This window comes from Pteropus medius, unplaced genomic scaffold (assembly GCF_902729225.1).
Source record: "Pteropus medius unplaced genomic scaffold, Ma_sr-lr_union100, whole genome shotgun sequence".
Lineage (NCBI taxonomy): Eukaryota > Metazoa > Chordata > Mammalia > Chiroptera > Pteropodidae > Pteropus > Pteropus medius.
In genome coordinates, this window is record NW_024345481.1 from 1,652,957 (window position 1) to 1,679,962 (window position 27,006).

The window sequence follows — 27,006 nt, forward strand, 5'->3', positions numbered from 1 at the left end:
TGCACATAAGCAAATGTGGTTCCAGATGGACACATTTACTCAATTTAGTATAAAGGTATTTTTACACTTCTGAAAACAATGGGTGGTCTAAAAAAAATACATACAATATGTATTAGAAGCTCCCGATCATATGGTTAGCACCTTTTCTCATCATTGGGTTGGGTTGAACTCTTCTAACAAATGGTAGTACTCTTTTATTCTTTATTATTTTTCCTTCCAGATGAAAGAAACGCTTCTATCAAAGTTATGAAAAACTGGCCAACTCTTCTAAGTTTTTATGTTTATTAATTACATAAAGCTTCACGCCTACGAGGCATGGTGAAGTTATTAGTAGATAAGTGACAAACTATAAATATTACGTGAAGTTTATGATCAAAGATTGAAGTCTTATGGAAAGTCATTTTATTCAATTAATTAAAAACAACTGATCCATTTATCCAGAAGGTTGAGTAGTTGCACAATGTGTTTATCAAAAAGCTAGATGTGATAAAAATATCTTTATTTTCGTTCCGTCTCCACCTTCTTGGAAACAAGTCCCTAATTTTCTGAATATTTATCTAAAGCTTGAGAACACATTGAGAATGCTTACAAAAAAATGAAATACGACTTCCATTTTTGTATAAGATACATATTTCTATAGATTAGTAAGATATGGATATCAATACATGTTATTAATTAACCTACTATATTTTACCCGAGAGAATAATTTTCATCGTTTTTGTATTTAGAGTACTTTTCTGTGCCTGTCTAACTTAAGCAGTGCACAACAGTTGTCACAGGCATGTGATTTTGGGCATACCAATCAAAGATTTGCTTCTTATTCAGCCCGTTACTATTTATTGATCCTCTTCTTTTAAAATTACACTTTTGTTTTTGTAATACGGCTGACATAATTATGAAAATTAATTGCAAATAAAAACAATAGAATACGTTTTCTCGTTTTTAACTTTCAGTCTTTGATCTGTTTAATTTTTTCTTCCCCTTTCCTTATTTGTATTCATTTTGATGCCCATCAATTTGTTTCTCTGTTACTGTTATTTTTGCAATTTTCTGGTTCCTTTATAGCTTGCACTATTCTCTTTGATCTGCTTCCCTTCAAGCTTTATTTTTGGTGCTGTTTTTCATGTTCTATAAAAAAAATATTTTTGCCCCTCTTCCCTTTATTCTTTTGATTTAACTCCTTCTTTTTAGAGCAAGAAAAACTCCAGCTTTGAGCGAACAGGTAAATGTTTTTAAAAGAGTAAGCCCTAAGAATCCTTGGCTTCGTGCTGATGAATAGAAATGGTTGAGAGCCCACTTCAAAGGCCTTCAAGAACAAAGAACCTTTTTTGAGGCCACTAACAAACCCACCAATTCTTTCTGACCCATCTTTGCCAAAAGATATGAGCTAATGACAGGGCAGGCCTGTCTTGTAGACTAGCCAAGTAGACTTGGGAACAAACACATCCTTGACATAATCAGGGGAAAACATACTGTTTATCTCCTTAATAACCATCTTGAGGAAAATTAATGTTACTTTGTCCTTTGTGTAGAACCCTAATTGGATTGTGTGTTTCATTTATATCTGGACAAAGGCCAGGATATTGAGATACTTCTCCATATTAAATTTTCTTGTTTAAAAATTAGATTTTATTGGCATTCTCTTTCCGAGATTTCTTCATTAAAAGCTTCGTTAAACATAAATCTTCTTTCGCGCAGCAGAAAACAAAATTATTTTAAGGAGGTCATTTTAAAAGTCTCTTGGAAAGGTGATGCAAAGCTCTTTATTGATGACATGTCTTTTCCCAGGGAACTGGCATTCCAGGGGTAAAACGATCAATGATCTTTGCCTACAAGTGCCTAATATTAATGACATTGATAGTTGAAGCTATATAATCAGTTGCGGTGTTCTAGAGTCTAAGGCTATTAAAAATATGCTATTTTTTTAAAATTTGGGGGCTAGAAATTCTAGTAAGCTGTAGAGATTTCAGTGACATCCGAAGCTTGGGGGGCCTCTTATACCCTGGAAGACATGAAGTCATCCATCAAGAAGAGAGTTTATATCACTACTGTGCTGAAAAATTCAACTGAGCTTTAAGTCCATTTATGTACTGAACTCTGATTATGGCTTCTGAAAAGGAATGAACACACTCCTTACAAGGATAACAAGAGAAGTGACAGCCAGATCGTTTTCCCACCTTCAAACTGCTCATTATTCCTCACTCCTTGCAAAATTGGACGGATTCGCTTTTCAGCACTATGCAACATAATTTAGGGGGCAGAGTTTGTGCAAACTCAGTTCCACTCTGGGTGTCTCGACGCTGTGTTTCTGGCTCACACCTTTCTGCAGACAGGGAGATAATTAAATGGTTTGGCTCGAAAAGCCTTCCCCACTGGGCTGCAAACGTCACGTGTAACAAAAATAAACAAATGCAATGTGACACATCGATAAAGGGAAATCATAACAAAGAATGGTCCTATCTATAAGAACTTAAAACCAAGATGGGTCTGCGTGAAAAGCCCGCAAAGTGGCAACATTCACTCCATAACAATTGAAAACTGAATATAAAACATTAGATGAATATATATATATATTTTTTTTCCCAAAAAGAGAAAATAGCAACAAAAAATCTGGTTGTGGCTGTAACATATGAGCTTGTAACATTTTGTTAGTTTTCCACCTATAATCTTTTAAAGGAAACCACAGATACAACAATCCAGTCTTGGCCTCTTGGACAAGCACCCGATGGGTGTGAAATGAAGGGTGGTGACCTTCAGGGCACAGAGGAGGCTGGCGGGGGTCTAGGAGCCCGGACTGAGCATTGAGTAGGGCTTACAGAGGAGCCAGGTTCTCAGGCTCCAGAAGCCAGGATGGGTTCAAAGCACCATATTTGGAGAGAAGATGGGTCGTCAGAACGGAGTCCCAGGCCAAGTGTCAGCAAGGGTCAAGGCAAGAGGCAAAATGGAGCAAATGGGTTTCAGGAGTGGTGCCTGAAGAGTCCCATGGCCACTTGCTGTGGGGCTTGGCTGGCTCTTACAGGTCATCTGAGGCTGAGCCCAAGGCGGGGAAGTGATGGAGCAGCTGGTCCACCCTCTCTCTCCCTTAACCCTGAAGGCAAAGGTTCTGCTTCTCCTGGCCCTTCTCGTCGGAAGTCTTTTACTTTCAGGACAATTCAAGGTCAGGAGCAAGTCCCCATAAGTTCTCCTTCCAGCTATTTCTCCTTTGGGCTGAGGTGGACCCGGGGTGCTCAGGAGTCCAGAGCCTCCACAGTGAACACTCTTGTTTTAGGTCCAGGTGTTCTCGGGCAGGCTGCCGGGGCGCAGGGTGTGGAAGGAAAGGGTTGGCAGGGGTATCAGAGAGCATGGGTCAGTTTCAGTCGGAGTGAAGACACAAGACGGAGGCCGCTGGAGTGGCATGGCTTATGAACTTGGGGCAGCTACTCGGTCACTCCTTCCCCACCTCCTTCCTCACCAAACCTCCTTCGGATAGCCCTCTAGGGAAATTTAACAACTTCATTGACAATATAAAAGGAAGTGGAATAGTTCTGACATAACAAGAATATAAGAAAAATGCAAAAACAAAGAACCAAACTGACCAAAAGATGAATAACGTTCACCAAGAAAGTATCCTATAGAGCAGAAAAAAACTAGGGAATTAATTACAAAAGGTTTAATGAAGCGATGACCTCTGTGAAAGGAAACCACAAAGCAGCAATAGCGGAACTGAGGGGAGAGATGGCAAGACGCTAGGGAAATCACGGGAAATAGGGAATTAGTCAGAAATACCCTACTAGGTTTTAATTTGCTCTTAATGGTTCAAAACTGATAAAGCGGACAGGAAAAAGAAAGGCCAAAGTACAGAAGACCTAAATGACATGATGAATAACATCGCTGTGGGTGATATATATTAAAGTCCGTACCCTGCAGGTAGACAATATATTGCCCTATCTTCTGTGTATTAGAAGATACACAGAGGTTCTTGGAACTCTTGTCGATCTATATTTGCTTCTTCAGTGATCCCATCCGGTTTCGTGGTCCCAAACATTTTATATGTTGATACCTCTCAAGGGTGTATCTCCAGCCCAAACTTCTCCCCTAAACTCCTGACTCAGATTCATCTGCCTACGCGACATCTGCACTTGGAGGCACAGCAGGCATCTTAAGCTAAACATATCAAAAAAACGGAACCCCTGATATCCAATGCCTGCCAACCCGCTCCTCTTACAGTCACCCCCATATCAGTAAGTGGTAAATCCATGCCTGCCTCCCATCCAAACCATCGGCAAGTCGTGTCAGCTCTGCCTTAACAAAATACCCAGAATCTAATTGCTTCTTGGCACCTCCAAGCGACCACCACTGCCTACCCCCTTGCTGGCCTCGCCACTTCTGCCTTAGGGCCCTTACGATCTATTCTCACACAGCAACCAGAAGTGATCTCATTAAAGGTAAGATGGATCATGTCGCTCTTCTGCTCAAACCTTTTAGCGGTGTTCCCTCTCAGAATAAAATCTAAAGCCTTAAAATGACCCATAACTGCCCAGTTACCGCTCCCAAACGCCTCCCCCTCTGCCCTCCCTCTCATCCATGCTGTCCCGACCTCACTGGCCTCTTGAGTCACGCCAAGAACTGCACCTCCTGTTCAGAGCAGCGCTGCCCTCTGCTCTTTCCCAGTCGTCTCCATGGCACACTCCCTTGCTTCCTTCAGGTCTTTCCTCAAATATGGAAAGTACTCTTTAAACACAAACAGTGCAAGGACTTCCTGACTTTCAAGGGCCATAGATAATGGAGGTTATCTAGACTGATCTAGGGCATCTATAACAGTGATAAATGTTTTCATTAGTGCTTTGCACTTTACCAAGCTCTCTCTTCAACATACTATGTTTTTTTTGTTTTGTTTTGTTTTGTTTTTAATTATAAAAACCATACTGTGATGGCATGGTATCCTCCATGTTTTACAAAAGCTTGAACATGCCTTAGGTCACATAGCCAGTAACTTCTAGAATCTGAAAGCAGAGCCATCACACCTGCTTTCACGCTCAGAGCAAATGCTTTCCTTCTTCTACGCAGAAGGTTATTACATAATGAAGGTAATTGTAGTAATAATTGAAACGATAATAATGATGATAGCAGCTAACAGTTACTGAATTCGAAGTCACTTTATACATATTCGCACATTTCATCCTCACAGAAAGAAGCTTGGGAGGCAAGCACTACTGTTACCTGCAGTTTCCAAAGAAGACGACTAAGTCAGTGGCAGGATAAATCGCCTGCCCAAGTAAACTAGTGGTAACGGCAGAATTCATACCCAGGCACCTGGGCTCCAGATTCAGGGTCTCTAACCACCACATTAAATCCCAGCTTGGTCTTGTAATGTTTCCTGTCTGCTTTGGTAGACGTGCTAGATACAATTTACAGCGGGACGTGAGTGAATTCTCCAGTTAGGTGATTAGAAATCAACTATGCTCACCAAAGATTTCTTGAAAACATAGGTAGTTCAAGAAATACTATCATGAATTGCGTTTAGGCGTTCGTTCCAACAGAATCGCCGATTGTCAGATGTTATAAACCAGTCAAGCAGAGATTGTGGTTCCTGAAACATCCCATGACCACGTTTTCTAAGGTTGACATTTTAGCTTTAAACGAAGTGCCTCCACTGAAGGTTAACCAGCTTGTGCCCAAGAGCTTTCTGTTTCAGCAGTGACTTGTTTTCATCCAGGGAGACGCTCGGCAGGCGGTGGGAAGAGAGTGCCTTACCTGGGGTGATTGTAGGCGATCTGCCGGAACTCATTGTTCCAGTTCGGTCTCCCATAGAAGGTTTTCTGCTTTAATCCCGTGATCACATCAGTATTTTCATCCCAGTGTAAAGCGATGTGAATAGCCTAAAATAGAAACCGCAATGTCAGATGGCATTTCGAATTGAAAAATAAAAGGAATCTGCCGCTAAATAAAAGATGAAGTAATTATGATCATTTGTAGATTTAATACTCGAAAAATTCTTTATGGGGCTAAAAATGTTTATCATTATCAGATACCATCAATTCTGCGTTTTAGAACAGGCATCCCATCTTTGATCTTTGTATTCCGCTTTGGGCACTATTGATACAAAGTGCCTTCTGTAGAGTATATGTGCAGTAACGTGAACGTGGAAAGAAAATTTTTCTTTAAAAATGTGAGAGTAATAGAGTGAATATGGTTAAAGGCAAGCAAGCACTAAGCCACTTCCTCTTTTCTGCCAAACTTTTCAAAAATGAATCTGTACCTCTGTCCCCATTCGCTTACTATTAAACCTTGGGGTTTGAGAAGAACACTGCCAGATTATAGTGATAGGAAACATCCAAGAAGAAGATCTCACGGTCAGATCTGCCTGCTAGGTTGGAACGGTTTCAAGTGTACTATCTGGGTTCAAGTGCAGGAAGGATGCTGAGTCTGGCAGACAGGACATGGTGGTCAATCATAGCAAAGGGTAGGAGTGGAGCTCTGTGCCTTTAAGTAACATGAAGGCACATAGGCATCAGGTAACTAGTGGTTGATAAATAAGAGCCTGGACATAGCAGTACTTAGTGATAATCTTTTGTTGTTGAAGTCTCGTAGCTGCCTTGCTTTTTACCTCCTGGGATTTGTGTTCCCTGTGCTCATTCCATAGAATTCTCCGCAGCTCTTGAGCTTACATATTGTACCCTTTGATGCTCTGTTTGCTCAGATCCTAACTCTCCCTGCTTCTGACCAGTTCAGCTAATAAGCTTGCTAGACCCAACTCTTACAGCATGATTCCTGTTGCATGCCTGACTTCCCCAAATGACTTTCTTATCAGGCTAGAAAAGCAGCCAGCAGTAGGGAGGCTGAGCAGAAGGTAATACAGGTGCCTCAACAGGGCAGTCAATGACGGAAGATGGTGGCGGAATCACAGAAATCCATGCTGCAGGAAGGTGTCATCGAGCGAATGTGACCCCAGGTGGCAGGAGTGCAATTGGAACTGAGTTTGGGAAGAGAGAAAAATGGCGGGAAGAGGGCAAGCTTATTAAGACAGAGAGTAAAGCATGAAGTTCAGGACAAAAGTCCAAGCATAAGAACCGAGATGGTAGTTCAGGATTGAGTCTTGGAAGTGGGCAGAAGCCCTGTTATCAGAACTGGAACTCAAAGTCAGGATTGTCCTAGCCTCCAGATCAGAGTGGCAGTTTCGTATCCCCATAGACCTCTCGCTTAACAGTAGGATCGATTGGTACCATATAGGAAGCTGATTTCTGCAGTGGGTAAAGAAGACGACAAAGTTGGTTAATTTACTTTTGACTAAGTGTCACATCCGATGACCAACTCTGGCCTTATTCTCCTCGGCTTCTTCACCACGTGGCTAAACGTTACTTCTTGATTCTATTTGCATTATAAAATCTCATCTCTTCTACTTCTCTCTGGCTTTGCTATTGATTCAAGGGAATAACATTAGGTTTTATTTTCCTATCATATTCTCCTGTTTCAAAATGTAGCTGCCTTCCCAGTCTCCGATCTGAGTTCTTTGCATCTCATTTGGACCACCACTCCCCAAGACCTTCCATGTTCATGGTCCCAATTAGCATAATCTGCAAAAATAAATCCAGACCTTCTTGCCCCAGCCCTCATCTTCCTGCCTGAGTGGAGTTCTGCCCAAACACATTTTTCTGCAGAATTCTTTTCATTCCTTCAAATCGATCATCGATTAGCTAGACAAGAATCTTCCCAAATAACTCATGACTTCAGTTTACAACTGTGGAGTGAGTCCTACAATTGGGCAGTGTACAAGTGGAGAGGTATGAAGAAGAAAGAGAGAAGGTCTCTGCTTGGCGAGGTCAGGGAAGGAAGGGGCGCGCACATGTACCGGAAGCATGGTGGGAGTCAGACCGAGACCTCTCTGTACTAGAGACAGAAGCAAAGTGCTCTGGCGAAGCCCCACGTCATTTTTGACTAGGAGAATTGAGGAAGGCCTTACAGGGGACTGGGCTTTAAAGAATGATTCTGTGCAGTAGGCAGTGGGGAGAGACAGAGGCTGTTAAGTGACATGTCAGGGAGAGGGGACAGAATGGCGGAGGACATGAACGTGCACAGCCTGGCAGGAGAACATGCACGGCTGGGTGGCTGCAGTGCCAGTGGAAAATGATGAGAGTGCAACGGGACAAGTGCGCCCCCATCCCGTCAGGAGGGGCCTTAATTACTTACCGAGAAGTCTGGGCATATTTAATAATAAAAAAAAAGGGCCTTTTCTAGTCATGGCAGTGGTACTGTCAAGCTACCAGTCACTGATGTTCAAACATTTGGAATTATATCTGTTCCATATTTTTCAGCCCAAGGCTCAGTTAATCTCCAAACCCTGTTGATTTGCCCTTCGTAATACCTATTCCATCTGTCCCTTCTGTGCTTGTCACTCTGCCACTCGGAGGTTGTTAAATTCAATTTAACAATTGGCTATTTCTAAAACAGCCTCCTCTTAATTCCTTACCAACAGAATGCACCGGTTATTATTTTTTTTTGCCTGGAATTTGAGCTCCTGAAGAATTTCCAACGTGCCACGGCAAAAAATTTAAGAACGCGTCTATTTTAATTTGCTTGTACCTAGAGAAAAAGTATATCTTATAACACACTTTTGGAAGGGGCAGAGACAGGATGGGGCAAAGTTGTACTGTCACAAAATCAAACAGAGCCCAGTCTTGCAACTCCCAAATGACCGGAGATTCCTAGGTGGACACCCACCTAGGAATCCAATCCACTCCAGCAGCAGGAGAGCAAGCATGCGCCTAGAAAGCAAAAGACAAAGACTCTGCCCGAACATCACCAAATAGATCATTAGTCAAAAATCCCACTCGGATAAGGAAAATGTATGTTTGGAAGACATAATTAACACTATTTAATTCATTAAGATGTTTCAAGCCTAGTTCTCAAGAAACCTCTATTTCAAATTATCCCAGAGGAATAAATATTTAAGGCCGACAGCAAATAGGACCTTAAAAATTCAGCTAGCTACTGAATTTTAAACAAAGTCTTACTCATGCAGAGGCACAGAGTCAAATGACAGTGATGTCCTAAAGTGTGTGTGTGTAGGTGTGTGTGTTGGGGGTGGGGTGGGCGCTCACTCGCTGGCAGGAGCACATTCACTTGTAAATTTAGTGATTAATGCAAATCTGCTCATCTCAAACACACTTTCCTCAAAGTAAATATCAATAGGGGCTGCTACAGAAGTGCTGATTAGAATATACATTTCGTAACCTAGTGTTCACTGTTGGCTTCCATATTTGAGGGGTTAAAAAAAGATTTAAAATTTAATAGTGATCATTCGATATTCTCAACACTGAAATACTACCATAGTGCAATATTTTGATACACATTATTTTTGGTAAATTCAACGTAATACAATACACTGCGGAACACCTGCCACAACAGACGATCATCTTGATCTTTGGTGAATAAACATACGTGCACACAATTTCTAAGAACGACTTAAGAAAAAGAAATCTCTGGGTAAACCATGTATTCATGATGATTATTTTCTGTAAAAGCTCACATACTTTACACGATAAAATGTCGAATGCAAACAACAAGGAATTTTTTTGTTGTTGTTTAATTCTGGAAAGCTCAAAGCATAGAATTAGAACCAATTAGGAGCTCAACAAGACAATACGTCCAATCGATAATATCCACTTGATGTCACTAAGATGACAAATGTCACTGTTAGTAACATGTTTTTTTCTTGGATTTCCAAACTTGGGATTGTCTTTCATTAATAACCCGCTTTTCCTATCTTCTCTTTTCTGTTCCTCGGCAAGATAACAGTAGGTTCATTCATTGCTACACTTTGAATAGCTCTATCTAATCTGGTTTTATTTTCTTCTTTCCTTTCCAAGAACATAAAAATAATTCTTTCGTGCTACCAGATGACTATATAGTTCATCATTGAAATGGCTCCTCTTTGCTCTAAGTAGACGACTTAGATAATATCGATCATCCTCACAGACTTATCGATACCTGATTTTCATCCCAGCCAGTAAGAAATATATGATAACTCAGAAGGTGCGTTTTCCCTTGCTCACTCATGCGTGTTTCCAACGAGAGTAAGAGATCAGCAAACCACTCAAAAGCACTGGGATCTCGGCAAATCCAGTAGAAATACACCTGTCGGGAGAAGACGAGAAAAGGGACTTGTTCCTCTTTCACAATGCGCTGATAATCGCAGAGTACTTTATCTCCATTAAATTATTTGAGCCCAAATGGGCGCTTCTGCAAAATAACATGCTTCTCTCTGCCAGTGAACAGTCACACTGTGATTTCTTTTGAAAAAAATTCACATTGAGTTTGAAAAAGCCCAGATTGAATTCAGAGTCGGGAGCCTGTTGGCTGTTGCCAGCTTCTCTGGATGAGGATCAATTCGCCACATTCCTGGCTGTGCTTCTTCTGAACGAGGTTAATAACCACAGCTAGCTGTGCCTTTCACTGCCCCCAAAGGGGAATATACACTTTTAGACCAGCCCCTTCATCTTTACTTATGACCTAAGCTGGAGATTTGAGCTCTCTTCTCCAGGGACCCCAAAGGCTTGCGCGCTAATCCACTCCACCAGCAAGGCATCGGGGAGGGTGGGGATTATGGTAATTACAGAATCAAGCCACACAGGCCAGAAGTTTCCCCTCAGCCAGACATATCAGTGTCCAAGAAAAGCTGGTGGGTGGTGACTATGGTGTGTGTCAACCGCTGTAATAAAAATTATGCCTAGGAACATTTTTAAATAAACTCTGTGCTTAGCAAGTGGCTCGAACACACTTTCCTGTGTGACAAGAAGTAGTTTGGGTTTGTTAAAATAAAGACTTAGTTTTTGTGCTTTTAGATAATTGTCTCCAGAAGGAAACACAGGAAATAGAGCTATTAATTCTCCTGATTTTTCTCACTTTCCTATCCACTGCTGCCTACTGCTGTTTCCTGCACCCCCCACTCCCAAAGAGACAAGTCTCTGCAACAAGATCTACCAGGGAGCTGGTCATGACGTCCACCAGGAATTATCTTTTCCAATAGTCACTGTTCTCCCCGCCTCACCCCCAACCACCACCAGCCAGCCTGCAAGCTCACCATCATATAATGAAAGTTACAGATGAGAGTTAATTAACAGATGAAACTCATGAGGAAAAAAAAAAAATCACAGAATGTATTTCAAGGCGAACCATCTTGCTTTTCCTTTCCAGGTTTGTGTGGGAATTTAAAATATTGTCAGGTAGAGCAGAAGCTAGTGATGATAATACCTTTTCTCTTAGGAATTAAGGCTTATATATCTGTTGGACAGCTGCTACTTAGAAGGGCATTTTGAATATTAATCCCAGGACAAATGATAACCTGTTAATCCCTCCAAAATTGTGCCTATCTCTTTCCAGTTGTGAAATTGAGCCAAGGGCTCCCTGTAGGTGAACGTCCCATGAACCCCCACAAATATAGTGATTGTGTTCATCCACTCACTTGCTGACTCGACAAATAATTATTAAATGCTTACTCTATGTCAGGCCTGTTCTTCGCTCAGGAACTATAAGAGTGAACAAAAAAGAAAAAAAATTCACCGTCCTTATGCAGTTTGTGTTTTAGACGGAGAAGAAAAACAATAAACTAAGAAGTAAAATACAGAATATGTCAATGGGTGATAACATACTATGGAAAAACACAAAGCAGGCTGGAAAAGCGTTGCAATCATTAAGTCAGGTGGTCACGGAAAGGGGACATTTAAGCGAAGACATGGACAAGGCCAGGGAGTCAAATGGCAAGGTGAGGAGCTCCATAGATGAAGGGGACAAGGAGTAAAGGGGTCCTGGCTGGAGCTGAATGAGAGAGGGAGAATGGGAAGAGATGAAGTCCCAAAGGAAGGTGGGGGACATAGACGTGGGCTTTGGGGCTATAGTGACTTTGACTCTGAGTGAGATGGGAAGGGACTGCAGGGTGTCAGTGCTGAGCAGAGGAGTGGCAAGATCTGAGGCAGGACCATGAGGGAAAAGGTCACACTGGCTGCTGCAGGAAAATAGTCCCGTGCCTGTGTGTGTGTGTGTGTGTGAGTGTGTGTGTGTGCACGCACGATAAGTGTGGGAGATTGGAGGATGGAGGACTATTTTGCATCCTATGTTGGTGACGAATATGCTGCTTCTTACTTTTCATGTTGTGGAGTGCCACATCTAACTGAGCCTTTGAAAACGTCGGCCCTCCCTTTACCTCGCTTTGTTCCCGTGGAAATAAAAAACCTATGGAATTAAACGGCGTTCTCACCCACGCACCTCCCGCTCCGCCCTCTGGAGGTTGTTGGAGCCAAGAACATTAATGGTGGCTTCTGGTATAGAACAAACATTACTGACTTATTTTCTATTATTTCCACTTTTTTAAGAAACATGGTAAAAGTGCATTCATATCGGAATAATAAACCAAAACATTTGCTTTTTAAAAAACCCGTCAGTCTGCAGCCATGCCACCCTGAACAAGCCCGATCCCGTCTGATCTCGGAAGCTAAGCAGGATCAGGCCTGGTTAGTCCTTGGATGGGAGACCACATAGGAAAACTGGGTGCTGTAGGTGTAAAAACAAAAAAACAAAACAGCAACAACAAAAACTTGTCAGTTTCGAATCCAGTCCCAACCATCCTTACTTGAAAAACACTCCCATCTTAGTTTCCTCCACACACTGACCCCTGTCCTTTCAAATAGAGATCATTTCTGTCCTTACTTTCTTGTGGCTTCGTTGTGGGTCAGTGTTCTTAGGGTTTCCCAAGCCTTTTATACCTTTTGCTTCCTTGTAACAGCTTTGTGAGTGTTTCCTTTTGTAATTGACTCAGAGATGACACCAGGCAGCTTCGGTGCAAGAGCCAAGGCAGGAAACGGAGGCTCAGCTCGAGAGGTACTCCAGGCAGGAATAAGAGAAAAGAGACTTTGAACTGAGGAAAAAGGTATTTACTTTTACTCCCTTTCATCTTTCTAATGATGAGGGACACTGGCTGTGAGGGGACAGAAGGGGGCCCACCCCTGCATTTCGGCCAGTAACATAGACCTGGTCAGTGGTAGAAAAAATACCCCAAACGATAGGCTACGTCTCCGTGATCTGTGCTTCTGAACATGCATCTTTCCTTAGTCTCTCCAAATAAAACAACCTTAAAATCCATTACGTATGTAAAGCATGGCTTTCGGGATTCTGTGGCTCACCTTAAGGGCCAAAAATCGGTAAGGTTACTTTTAAAAGTTTTGTCAAACAGAGAGTCATCCTGAGAAAAATGACGAAAGTTCTCAGCTTTCATTGCAATGAAGTTATTTCTTTTGCGGGATGTATCCCGCACATTCTTGTAGCTATGATGGCTCCCCAGATGTTTTAGGTCTCCCCTCTGGGACTGTGTAATGGGGTAGGAAGTTCTATGTGCTTGTGGCCTGTCACAGGCCTTCGCTGTCACACCATTCTCCATCACGAACCTCCAGCCCAAACTCGGCCAAGTCCAAGTCTGGTCTCAGAGGGCCCGAGGGCGGGGTGATGCCCACCCCCCGCCTGTCCCCGGGGCTGTGTCCTCAGCGAGCTCTGCCTCTTCCGGCGCTCCCCACTGCCCCGGCTGCTCTCTGAAAATCCCGTAGCCTGCAAGCGAGCCAGGTCGAAGCGATCTGGGGCCACTAGAATAATGGACCTGTGCTTCTTTTTGATAAACCATCCCAGCAAATGAAATAAGAAAAGCTACTAACTGATTTTACTACCAATCCACAGACCCTCCTATCAGAGGTTCCTGTGCCATAGCCTGGAGAGGCATCCATGAACACAACCTCTATTTCTTTAGACCCCAAATCAATTTCTTAAGGATGGAAATGGGGGCAAAATTACTTATTTATCTATTTATTTTTGGCCAAGAACCCATCCAAAGAAGGGAATGGTACATGGGGACTTATGTTTAGGGTGCAGTGTGGCATAATAATTAAACGTTGTGAGTCTTTGAGTCATGTAACCTGTCCTAGACCCCTGGCTTCAGCATCTATGAGCTGTGTAACTAGGGGCAGTTTATTTAACTTGAATCTAGATTATCACATATGTAAAACGGCAACACACACACACACACACACACACACACACACAGAATAACAACCTACAAGATTACTGTGGAGATAAAAGCATGAGGCTCATGGAAACATCCAGCACGATGCCTGACACACCCATTAAGCGCTCAGAGCTCGCAGCTGCTCGTACTTGGAGGTCTGCGTTCCCACTGGTCACTCCCAAATTAGAGAGATGGTGGTCACTGAGAGGAGGTGAAACCAAACTTTATCTCCAGCACCAGGCTGAGAACCTCAGCATCGATCACAAAGACGTAGTCCTGAAAGCAGAGTCTCCTTCACCAGCAAAATGCACCCCAGGCTCCAAGCGTGCTAAACCTGTGTCTTACAGGGTCTTACAGGTGTCTTACAGGGTGCCAGAGTCGACCATGATCTTGACCAACACCTCCACCCACAACGGGGTCGCACTGTGACCCTGCCTTCTCCCGGGCAGCACCTTCTGTTCCATACCATTATGGACTGAATGTTTACATCCTCCTCCCCCCAGATTTACATGTTCGAACCCAAGATAACAACAGTATTTGGAGGTAGAGACTTTAAGAGGTAGTTAGATTTAGATGAGGTCATGAGGGTGGGACCTCCGATAAAGGGATTAGTGCACTTCTAAGAAGAGGAAGACATCACAGTTCTCTCTCTTTTTTCTCTGTCATGTGAAGACCCACAGGAAGATGGCCATCTGCAAGCCAGGGAGAGAGTTCTCACCAGAACCTGACCATGCTCGTGCCCTGATCTTGGACTTCCAGCCTCCAACGCTGTGAGAAATAAGTGCTTGTTGTTTAAGTCAGCCAGTCGATGGCATTTTTATTATAGCAGCCTGAGTTGGCTGAGACGTCCACACTGTACACAGTAGCAGAACGGACATAGCTCTAAACCAACAGGATGATGGAGACTTTCCATCGAGTGAATTATCTCCGTTTTCCAAAAAGATAACTTTTCTCTCTGAAAAGATAAAGACTATGACTGATAATTAGAAAACATAACACCTCCTCAATAAATGGTAGCTATTACTGTCCTGGCTTTTATTTTGTTGTTTTCGCAAAGGTCATCCTGGATGAATACAATGGCAAATAAATTTTGAAGCAACTATTTCTTCTCATTGAGAAGCTTCCTTGCTGTGGCTTCCACATCCCGTTTTAAAGAAATATAATTATAACATTGTTTTTTCTAGTTAACTATTACAAGACTGAAACGGGACTTTGTCAATCAGTTTTAATCCTTCAGACGTTTTCTTAAAGCCATTATTTTTCACCATAACTATTTCATGGCTGTGCCGCTATTTGGTTGGACAAACAAAATGTTCATTAATAACGGAATGATTACATTAATTGTGGGACATCAATACTACAAAATACTCTGAAGGCACTAGATGAAAGGAGTCAGTCGGTAGATATCGACACTGAACGTGCTCTAAAGGACTTTATAAAGAAAACAAAAACAAAACAAAATGCATGCTTCTCTCCCTCTTTCCCTCCCCTCAATCTCTCCCTCTTTCTCTCCCCACACTTATTTATGTAAAAATAAAATAACACCCTGCATATGAGTGTAGGTGAGAGTGTGTATGCGAACGCATGGAAAAAGAATGAGATAACATGCTCTCAACCGTTTAATGGTGAGCCCCCTGGAGAAGAAAGTGGTGGTCGTGGTTAGTCTGAGGGAGGAGACTAATGAAGGGACATTTGGGGCTGAGTATTTTATTTGAACCTTTTACAAAGACACTGTCATCTTGCATGGCTTGTGTGGTTAATAAACCAAGATATTAAAAATATTAATATTAATACTGGTCACTTCCCCACAGGGCAATGGGGAGGCCTGGTGGGGGACTGATGCCTTTTGAAACCATCTGGTGAAAGATGAGAAGCACATGTGTCTTTCGAAAAGGCAAACGTGGCCTCATGCTCCCCAGTTCAATTTATGACAATGATCTCGGTGGTTAGGAGAGATGATCAATTCCAGGTGTAGCCACAGCTCCAGTGTGAGGGAGAGTGAAAGTAAATAATTTCTCAAACTAAATAGATTATATTAAATGCATTTTTCACTCATTAGGAAAGAGAGCAGGCCCTCTTTTGTTTCATTAATATATTTAAGTAGAGTATGGATTTTTGCCTTTCTTGGCCTCTTTGCCTTGTTCCCACTGGCCCACGCTGTCTTTTTATTTGAATTATCTGTTTATTATATTAGGTTAAGAACCCAAAGGCCATTTTGCATGGGACACACTATAAATACCCATTATCACAGTTATATATTATTGAGCTGATGAAGGAAGACAATTTATGAAGAAATTATATTATCTCAGTTTTTCTATAATCTATTTTATTATAGTCTGAAGATTACATATGCGCTTAAGAAAATGAACCCAATCTTCCAGCTGGCAGGCCTCTCAGTTCTGTCTCCACGGCGGTGATATTGGGGAGAACTATAAAGTGGGAGCCAGTATATTTATGTCAGCAATCTTCCAATTCTCTCCCCACTCGTACACACCTATTTCATTCATCATTTTGACAGTTTGCACAAGCAAACTGTCCTAATTTTTTTCAAGCTCTTTTCACAAATTGAGTGTGATGTAGAATTAATTATACCCGTTAGGCAGGGGGTGGAGGACGCCCATCGCTGTGGGGCGTTTATACCCTTCGGCACTTGGCTTTCTCCACACCGCATCACAGAGACTTCTGCACCACTCACGCCTGCTTCCCTGGTCCCAAAGGAGCGCTGCGTTCTGATCTGCCCTCCACTAAGTGAAATTTGGCTCTTCCTCCCGTGTTGAAAATATCCCTCTGATACATTACAACTTTTCCCCATTTTCTTCCCAGCAAGCCGTCATTACACTTCTTGTTATTTTGCCTTCTCGAGAAGTCTCCTCCTAATCACTTCTCTCCCTTCCTTTCCACTTCCTCCCGACCCTCTTTAAAAATAAAAGATTGTTAGAAAGGAATTTTAAAACACCAGCTTCAAATAGAAAGCGCTATGCGTGACCCCGAAGAAGCGGTAGGCGTCCTACTGGCTATTCTGCATTTTGCTTAGAAGTATTCCAGAATCACGGAAGGGTCAAAGAGACATGGTTTGCAGTGGCAACAACAGAGAAAACTTGGGTGCTTTTTTTTTTTTTATTGTAGACTTGTCATATGAGGCTAAAAATGTATGTCTTTGTGCCAACTGGTGTTTTCCACGGGGAGAAAATCCACTGTAGTTAACCATTTAGGCTTAACGTTCCAGCTCTGAACCCCTAGGCTGTTTTTCCCTCTTTCCTTGTTACAGAAGAGAACATTCTGAAAACTATAGCCTGGATGTATAATTGTGAAGACAGTGTTAGATAAATATATACTGCTTTGCTCTGCTGCACTTAAAAATTATATAGATGCTGACAGTTTCGTGGAAGAAGTAGTATTTATATCTCAAAAGCATGTGGGTGGCGCTGACAAATATTAGTTACATAAGCCTAATGATAGCTGTATTCCAACAAACGCAGAGTTGCTTTAAAACAGAGAAACTTCTTAAACTTTTTCTCATGCATGCAGACTCTAAGGGAGTGGATCTTAAGCGTAATTTCCAGCCGAAACTTTCAATACCGTGACATCTCATTTGTTTTTCATAAAGGAGCTTTGACATAGAAATCAGAACCGCATGCTCTTATCCTGACTCAGGATTTTTAGCCAGCTGGGTGACTTTGGACAAATCACTTCTCATCCTAAGTACAGATGCTGACTTTTCTTGCCATGTGCAACGCTAAGAGGTTAAGACCCCTCAAGTTATTTTGTAATTCTATGCTTTTAGCTTTTTTTTTTAAATCTCATGTACCATTTTCATTTTCAGCTGAATACTGACCCAATATTACCCTAAATATTTATGTTATAAAAAACACTGTTTTTTATTTCCAATCGTATAGATTCTGTGTTTTGGAATAGATAACAGTGTCCCTATTTTGTAGTTTTGTGGTAACTGCTTAACCCTCTCACTGAAACAGCCTTGAGAAACCCCAAAAACGGAGCTCGGGAATAACAATGGAATAGTGAAGAAGCGGTATTAAGACTTTCGTGGGTTCCTATATGGACTTTAAGATTTTGTGGGTCTTAGGAGAATTTTTCCTCTCTATTTGTAGTAAAAGACGGGACGTATTATTTTAATTGTAACGTTACTGAACAAATAGCCTTTTGGGTCAAATTAAAAAAATGAATTAACCTTAGTAACCTAGAATCTTACAGAGAATTACACAGAAGCTATTTTTTTCATTCTTTTGGGCATATAGACATTTATTTACTCGCTGATTTAGTCCAAATTTGCAGTGTGTGTGTGTGTGTCGCATTATGAAGATGTCCAAAGCAGCCATGCTCGGGGAGCTCAGAGACTGCTAGGGGAAATAAGATATTTTGTGAACATGCATGGGGCGCGGAGGTGTTGAGAGGAGGATGAAATATTGTAGGTCTGGTCTGAGGAGAGGGATGGGCTTTTCCTGTCAGTGTGAGAGGGCCTGGCATGCAGTAGGTGCCAAATAAATATTCATTGAACGAATAAGTGAATGACATACAGTCCATCATCATCAGGTCACAGGAAACGTCGTGTTTAGTATAATGGAAACCACGAAGCAATGAGCCACCTCTCTTAGTGGGTTTTCTTGGAAGATGGCAAGAGGAAAGGAAAAGCTTAGGAGCACTGAGAAATCATCAGCCATAACAAGGCATTACCGTGGGGTCTAAAGATACAAATCGGTTGCCGTTTTGCTTGCTTTGTGCCATTGACCAAATGTTTCTGTCACTTCAGAATTCACACGTTGGAGCCTAATCTCCAAGATGATGGTACTTGGTGGTGGGGTCTTTGGGAGGTGATTGGGTCACGCAGGTGGAACTCTCAAGAATGGGATCAGTGCCCTTATGGAAAAGACTTCTTGAGCTATCTATTTTTCCTCATTGAGCTACCAACTGCATGCCGATAAATGTGACTCTTGCTGATTAAACAGAGAAAGACTCTAAGGAGCTACCTTGTACCCTTAGGCTGTGGATGATGAGAAGTTCTAGCTAGAAGATGGATATATATAGACCAGGAAGCAGGCTCTCATCAGACACCAGTTCAGCCAGCACACTGATCCCAGACTTCCAGCATCTGGGACTGGAGAAATAAATTTCTGCTATTTATAAGCCACCCAGTCTATGGCACTTTGGGATGGCAGCCCAAACAGGCTATGACACTTTGTTAAACTTATTGTGGTACAGAAGAAAGGAGATGGGCTTTAGCACAAGAAGAATCTGGATTCAAACTCGCATTCTTAACATTTACTCGCTCTCTGTGCTTCAGGTTCCTACTGGGTGTGGACTCCTATTTCTCCATCGTGTGGATCATGAAACCTAGCTCTGAGAGGCGAACTGATTCACTCAAGGTGATGTTTCTAGTGAGAGCGAAGCCAGGCTGAGGTGGATTCTCTGACCAGCGATCCCACAGTAGAATGGTGGGCGTCACGTCTACCGTGGGTCACGTCATGGCAAGAGCCAGAGGGGCCTGAATTGGAATCCTGATTCTGCCTTTTATCACCCATGAATTTTCAGGAAAGTCACTTTAGTCTTTCTAAGCTTCAGGTTTCTCATCTGGAAAACAGGTCTTGTATTATCTACTTTTGTAAGACTATTAGAAAGATGACAATATTCAAGCGAGAAAATGTATGCCAAGCACTGGTCACTTGGAAACTCGTGAAACGATAGCAAACTTTACTCGTACTCCTTAGTTGGGGAGCCCGACTTTAGAGACGTCCTGGTCTGGCATCATTGCCAGTGCCTCACTGAGTGCTGCCCCTCAATAAACATTACATGAAGAGAGCCTCTGTGGCTAAAGAAGCTGGGGAGGGGTGAATGAAGCAAACCGAAGGAGGTTCGTTCCTACAGAACTTATTTAATATGCTAATGGATGATGGGACTCTTCTAGGGTTGGATTTGCAGTAGCGTTTCTGAAGTTCATTTGACGACAGAATTCTCTTCAGTGGACAATACCATATGACTGACGTTCCATAGAACACACACTGAGACACGGCGATCTGGTCAAGCATCTATCTTTAATAGGCGAGGAAACTGCAGCTAAAGTGTCAACCAGAGGAAAAGTGGCAGAGTCGGGACCAGAACCAGGCTTGTCTGACATCCTGGGTCCTCCCGAGTCAACACCATTCTGTGTCAGCAAGGCTCCCTTTCTCCTGTGCTCTAGGGTCTGCTGCTGGTCCTAGGAGGGTTGAAGTAGGGCCCAGAGCCCCTGAATAGGACAAAGGAAGGAAGGCGACTATGGAGGATCTATCAGAGAACATACCAGAAATGACAAAAGGGAGATTTGGAGCTGGATGGCAAACAACACCAAGTAAGCATGCCGATGAGTCCCAGTTATGGCATTTTTACTTCTCATTAAGACCCTGAGTCCATGAGTTAAAGATATCGAATTTTACACCTGCCACCAGAGTATCAAGCTAAAGAGACTAAGGAAAAGGCCTTGTGTTAATATTACTAACTGCAGCCCAGTCACATAGTCATTTGCAGCCTTGTCCATATTTTACCGACATGAGCAATTACTTGTCCTGTAATGGCAATGAAGCAATAAAATTTATGTCTTGTCATCTTTAACAAGATTAGACATAACCCTTCTCATAAATGTAATACTGAATGGAGATTTTTAAGAACATAAGTATAGTTAAGGATCCTTGAGTTTATCCCTCATAGTTAATTAAAATCCTCCCCAAGAATTGGCAGATGATAGATAGAAGGATGTTGAGCCTTTTAATCCGTGGAAGGGCGAGCTAATGATTTTTTTCCATACCTTGTTCAGCTTCGGCTGGGTTTGTGACTCACAACATTTGTACCATATAGATTTCAGAAGAGCTGCGAAGGGGGTGACCCCGATTCCTGCAGCGATGCACATGCTCACTGGATAGTGAAACACATCCGTCAGCGTGGCTCCAAATGGCCCGTCCACTGCCAGCCTGTAATGACAAAGCCCAGTCTGCATGGCGTCCGAACCACTGCTTTTGGAAGCAAAACCATCCTAAACCAGTGCTTTTTAGGGGATGTGTTTGCAAATGTGTGCAGGGAGGTCATCTCTGTGCTGGAGAAAACCTCATTTGGAGAGTGTGGACTCTGCGTAAGGCTATAGGGGCCGCCTCATGGGGAGACGACCAAGCAGTCTGGCCCAGGTGCCATTCACGGAAAGGCAAGGCCTGACTTCTCTAGCTTGAGCTCACGCCTCTTCCATGGGGCACCCTCTTCTTACAGTTTTTAGAAGATTGTTGTGGCTCCAGATAGAAGAGGCCGTTTCTTTCCTTTTTTTTAAATAGCTGCCGTCAGAGAAATGAAGCAGAAGCATCAGGTGGTTTAGAAGGCTTATCTGTTCTTTTTCTGGTGTACTCTCTCCTGTATTTATTTATTCAGTCCCACCCTTTGGTACTGTATATTTATATAATTTTAGCCTAAAAGAAGCCATTTGTTTGGAATAAGCAAAAAATTTTGAGATAACTTGTCAGCTACGTGCAATTTCTACAACTTGTCATTTTCGCTTATGCAAACTCAAAATCTGCCAGGGGTGGCGCTAATGTTTTATCTTTGCTTAGCAATTTTATTTTTATAAGGAAAAAAAAAAACCACATTCGATGAATAAACGTGATTGTCTTTAACATGATCCCGAATGGATAATACTTCATTTCTCATGACAAGTCTCCACACTGGCTATTCTTTCATTTCCTAAAACACACAGCACCCCATTCTGCCACCGGGCCGTTGCACATGACAATCTCAGTAATCACTTGGGAAGCCCTGCCCCAACATCTTCCCTATTCCCTTACTCGGTTAATAGTTTCCTTCGCATTAGGTTGTAGCCCAATCATCATTGCCCTGGGAAGCCTTCGTGGACCCTCAGACTAGGTTAAATCCCCCTTTATATAATTTACAGCATCACGTACCTCTCCTCTGGAGTCTTCCCCACAGTTATAATTTTGCACTTGTTTTGGAGTGTGTGTGTGTGTGTGTGTGTGTGTGTGTGTGATTTGCTTTGTGTCTGTCTTTGCTCACCACTGTATCCCAGTGCCTCCCATGCTCCGAGGCACAGAGTTGATCAAGAACAGTTTGTTGAATAAATTGTAAAGGGAACATTTAAAATATTTCAGTCAGCAGAATGTATTAAAAAACCTCAACTATTCCAAAAGCACACATTTACATATGAACAAAGATATGCTAATTAAAAGGGTTCTAAGTTATTCATCACCATTCCCTAAGGGTGTCTGTTGCAGGCACCCCAGGTTGGCCCATTTGGGCTCACGATGTGTCATGAAAGTTCAATTGGGTGGATTTAAAAATATTCCATATGCCAGGCCTCCTAATAATTCAAATGAACTCTCCTCAAGTTAATCTTAATTAATAGGGCTTTATTACATATTGATATATGGAAATGGAAGAATAAAAATAAAAGGTTATTAACCAGAAAGGGTTAGTATCTCAGCCCACTGCAGATTATTTTATAATTAGATAAGGGGAATTGAGAGAGAAAAAAATGAAACTGTCCATGGATTAAAATGGCTTATTGTTAATTGTTTTTATAATTAGTCATATTTGGGATTTATTTGACACTGATGTGAAAAGATAACTCGAGGAAGAATTGTGTCATTTAAGCCACAGAAATACATAATAAACAAATTTCTGCATAATTAGAATGCAGAGTCTAAGCTGGAAGTGGCAAGAGAAAATATTTAGTCCAACTTCCCTGCTATTCTGGTCACCCTTCTTTCCACATCCCAGGTCGTTGGCGTTTTTGGATGTTAACTTGCATTTAGGGACAGCTCTAAGTAGGAGAGATTTTTCTCGCTTCTCACTGAATTCCGACCATCAGCCTCCTCGTCTTCTCGAGAAATCCATACCAGCTCTTTTCCCTTCCTGCCTCTCAGGCCTTTAAATAGTCGATCGGAGCTACCAGGACACCCTAATTGTTGTGTTTTGGACCAAAATATCTCCATTCCTCAAGACCTCTCACAATTCCGAACTGACTTCCTTGGCCCAAATTCTGGTTTTTCAAGGTAACTCAGAGATTCTAATAATGCAGTTTAGAAAATGATTCACCTGCCCAGGGTCCACGTCATGCTGTTCCTGGTTGCTTCTGATGGTCGGTCGGCTGCAGACCCCGCCCCCTCGTCAACCTTGTCTTGTCTCTCTGAACCTGTGACCTTTATTCATCTACATTGTTCTCCCTATTTACTCATCACTTTCAATGTCGTCGCTGGTAGGTGACCTTTCTTATTTTGCTAATAATAATAGCTATTTTTTTTTAAATTAAGTGTTATGCTAAGGACTTTATATGGACGGTCACATGTATTCCTAAACAAAACCTTAGGTACCATTATTATCATCTTCATTTTACAGGCAGGGAAACCGAGGCATGGTGGTATGTACATTCTCAGAGATCACACACACACACACACACACACACACACACACGCCACAACTTGGGCTTTGGACATAGGCTGTCCATACTAGAGTCCTTGGCTCCAGGCAGATTCAATTGCTGAAAACTTGTTATCAGCCCTGAGAAATTTGTCCATTTCACTGCAGAAGGTAAAGTTTTCTAAAAGAGCTCACGTCCTCTCCCTTTTCCTGGGCTCAGAGGAAAGTGTTTCCTTCCTCTTACCCAGGTTCATTTCTCCTCCAGGATCCTCAGTCACCATGGCACCTCCCCGATGCCTGAACTGGATTACGTTTTTTTTCTGGATCCAAAGCGGTGAACACGTATTGTGCTCTCCCCAGTGGGTTTGGTTTAATTCAAAAGTAAAACAATGTTGAGACATAAAATCATCCAAGGAAGTCCAATAAAATTCTGATTCTTCATGTGTTGAAGATTTAAACAAGTCCACAGGTTTTGCTTTTTTTTTTTTTTGGTTTTACTGCTAATGTGTGCTGGCACATATATAAAGACAGAGGTCAAATGAATCGAATAAGTGAATAAATATTTATTCATTTGATAAATATTTATCGAGTGCCAGCTGAGAGCTAGGGCCCATTCTAGGCACTGAGGACACCAAGACGGACCAAACAGTCCCTTTTCTCATGGAACTTCCATTCTAGTGTAGACCGATAGATGGTAAACAAAGAAACAAGCAGGTGTTTCGTGTGTCAGGTGGTGAGAAGTACCATGAAGAAGACTAAAGCAGGGCCCAGGGCCATGTGACCCCCTCGGGAGTTGTTGTTTCAGATGAGGCGGGAAGGAAAGGCTTTACTAGGAGATGCTTGAGCCGAGACCTGGGGGATGGAGGGGAGCAGTCAAGCAGAGATCTGAGGGGGAGCTTCCCAGGTGGAGGGAACAGCAGTGGCAAAAGCTCTGAGGAGAGTGTGCTCGGTGTGGCAGAATGCATACGCGCATGCGGGATTGACTGAATGAAGGACACCACTAGCTGTTCTGACTCTCGGATCCTTTTGTCATTTTATGAGCTTCATTCTGTAAGTGTTCAGCTCTTTCTCCAGGGTGTGGGGCCTGCCAGATGCACTCTGACCATGAAATATCTTTCTTATAAAGACCAAACTTTACAAATATAAAGACCTCAGACTAACAACGAAAGTTCACAGGACTGTCTTACTCATCGCCGGCTGTATGTAATCAGCCGAGCGACGTTTTGGAACTGGGGGAGCAAAATTCTCCTTTTCTCTGACTCACTCATCGTCCGCCTTTGTTGAACATTCTTTTTTATTTTTATTCATTTTTTTACTTTTTTTTTTTTTTGAAATATGCTTGCTTCCACTGGAAAGTTACTAAATTACGGTTAACCCTTGGACAACGTGGAGATTAGGGGCACTGGACCTGCGCAGTTGAAAAATCCAGAATTTTTTGCTCTCTCAAAACTTAATGACGATAATTTTTATATGGATTCCCAGATTTAAAACATGGACTCAAACTGACCACTGAGAATAAAGATATTGCTCAATGCGGTAGCAGGTGGATGCACTAAAATGCTGTACTTTAGAAAATATTCTGACTTATTCAGAGAATAGGAATGGGATCCAACCTTGGCCGGCTCCGGGACTCCTCGGGGGCCTGTCCGTCGGCGCCAAAGGCCTCACACAAAGCCCGCGTCCAGTCTCCCGCCGCCCGGACGTGCACGCTGAAGAAGTCCTCCTCGGGCGCGGAGGTCAGGGTGAACGGGTGCCACTGCAGCGAGGAGATGGCCGGGCACTGGATCAGGATGTACTGACCTGGCGCCATGGCGAAGCTGCGCTTCTTCATGTGAAGCTCTAGGACCCCGGACGGGTGGCTGACCACCTAGATCGGGGCAAGGGACTGGTTGGTCTTTTTTGCTCAGATCGAGGAATAAGAAAATAGCCTTCGTTCCAGCAAAGGTTTTTATTTTTTATTTTTTTTCAATCAGTTTTTCGAGGTATAATTTACACGTACCATTCGTTTCGAGCCATCACTTTCATGCCCGGATTGACAATTCTAGCATGAATGAAGTTGATCTCCTTTACTGTGATATCTGAAATTTGGGTAGCTACCTCTAGGTGCAATGGCTTTATGTCTCAAATGGCCAAATTTCCTTTTCTGCAGTTAAGCAGACCCAAGGGAACATAAGCTAGACTATCACGCATTGCACTTAATTATGCCTAAAATTATTAAAATAGTCACAGTTTTATCATTTTCAATTTTAAATGATATGCATCTTTTCTCAATCTTTTGTAAATTAACTCTGGTTAATTTCTTCATTTTAAGTGGAAAACAACCTTCAAACTCACTGTGGCGGTGTGTTTGTTTTATTTTTAGTCAAGTCTCGTCCAGTCTCCCGCCTATTCTCTGAGTTTTAGATACACGAAGCACCATGCAAAAGCTCTTATCACGTTTATAAGAAATTTATAACCTGCTACTTAACAGAGGGAAAGAATTAATTTCCCTTCTTAGATTTCCATCTTGTTTTCTGAAAAGTCTCTCCAGGCCCCCATGTCTTTTTTTTCTTTTTTTTGGTGGCAAGAGGGATAAGGAGGGATAAGGGAACATCATCCAGTGTCAAGATTCCGTGACAGTATTATTCCATACAAAAGAGAATTTCACCACATTTTAATTCATTAGTTCTGTTTCTTCTCTCCCTACCGATATTCTTCCGGATTCTGCTGTTAAATTGTCTCCCTAGTAACAGCTCTAGCAGATTTCTCGAAGTTATACTGTCTAGCTTTTGATACAGCCTCATCGCCTTTGGTGCTTAACTTAAAAACAGCAACATAGAAAAAGCTTAAAACAGAAATATGAAGCAATTCTATGCATCCGCTTTCATGAAGATAGTTAAAGAGAAAGTATTCTGTTACTATCCTATGAACAAATCGGTATAGATTTGGTTAGTAGAGAATTTCTTCTCACATTCAAAAAACTGGAGAGGGGTGAGTATTGGGTACTTTTCCAGTTTCTTAGACATGTCTTCTGGGTTTATCAGCTCATATCTTCCTCCAGCATGAGATGAATATTGGAGAGGTGTGAGGAGGGTTATCCAGATTGAAAAGATGCCACCACAGGCACTGATTTGCTAGGGTGGAACTCCTGGTATGTCCTTCATCTCTATTTTGAACCCCACAGTACCCCCCTCTCGCTCTGAACCTGAGGGTGACTGTTTCCCCATCTTCTGTTCAGTAATTCTGGGGAGATGCGTGTATGGGCTGGAAAAGGCATGCATATTATTTGCGTGTTTGCAGAATCCGTGTCTTTATGTGGCGAAGGAAGCGATTATGCCCTAAGTTGCTATGACTGATGTAAAGCATACTTGATCCCCCTGCCTGTTTTCCCCTGGAGAGAAACTGAAATAGAGAGAAATACAGATGACTCGCGTGCTGCACCATAATCTTTATCAGAATTCTGTGGACTGGTCTGGAGCCCCAATCCCTGCCTTCAGTAAAATTAGTCACACTAAAAGATGCTCAGGATGCAAGCAATTATTAGAACAGAAGATAAGCCTCTAAATTACAGACAGGTCTGCAATAAAAATGGCAAATTAAAAACT

At 42.3% G+C, this 27,006-nt stretch overlaps 1 protein-coding gene and 1 pseudogene across 1 annotated transcript in view; one reads left to right on the top strand and one right to left on the bottom strand.

Annotated features, from left to right (window-relative positions):
- NOX3 (NADPH oxidase 3) overlaps positions 1-27,006 on the bottom strand; it is a 43,799-nt gene that overhangs the window by 4,523 nt on the left and 12,270 nt on the right. Inside the window, exons 6-9 of the mRNA XM_039873933.1 lie at positions 25,036-25,289; positions 20,817-20,979; positions 9,967-10,113; positions 5,734-5,858 (exon numbers count right to left, since the gene is read on the bottom strand). Coding sequence (XP_039729867.1) covers positions 5,734-5,858; positions 9,967-10,113; positions 20,817-20,979; positions 25,036-25,289 — 689 coding nt within the window. The remainder of the gene's footprint in view (positions 1-5,733; positions 5,859-9,966; positions 10,114-20,816; positions 20,980-25,035; positions 25,290-27,006) is intronic.
- Positions 12,416-12,534, top strand: LOC120611477 (uncharacterized; annotated as a pseudogene).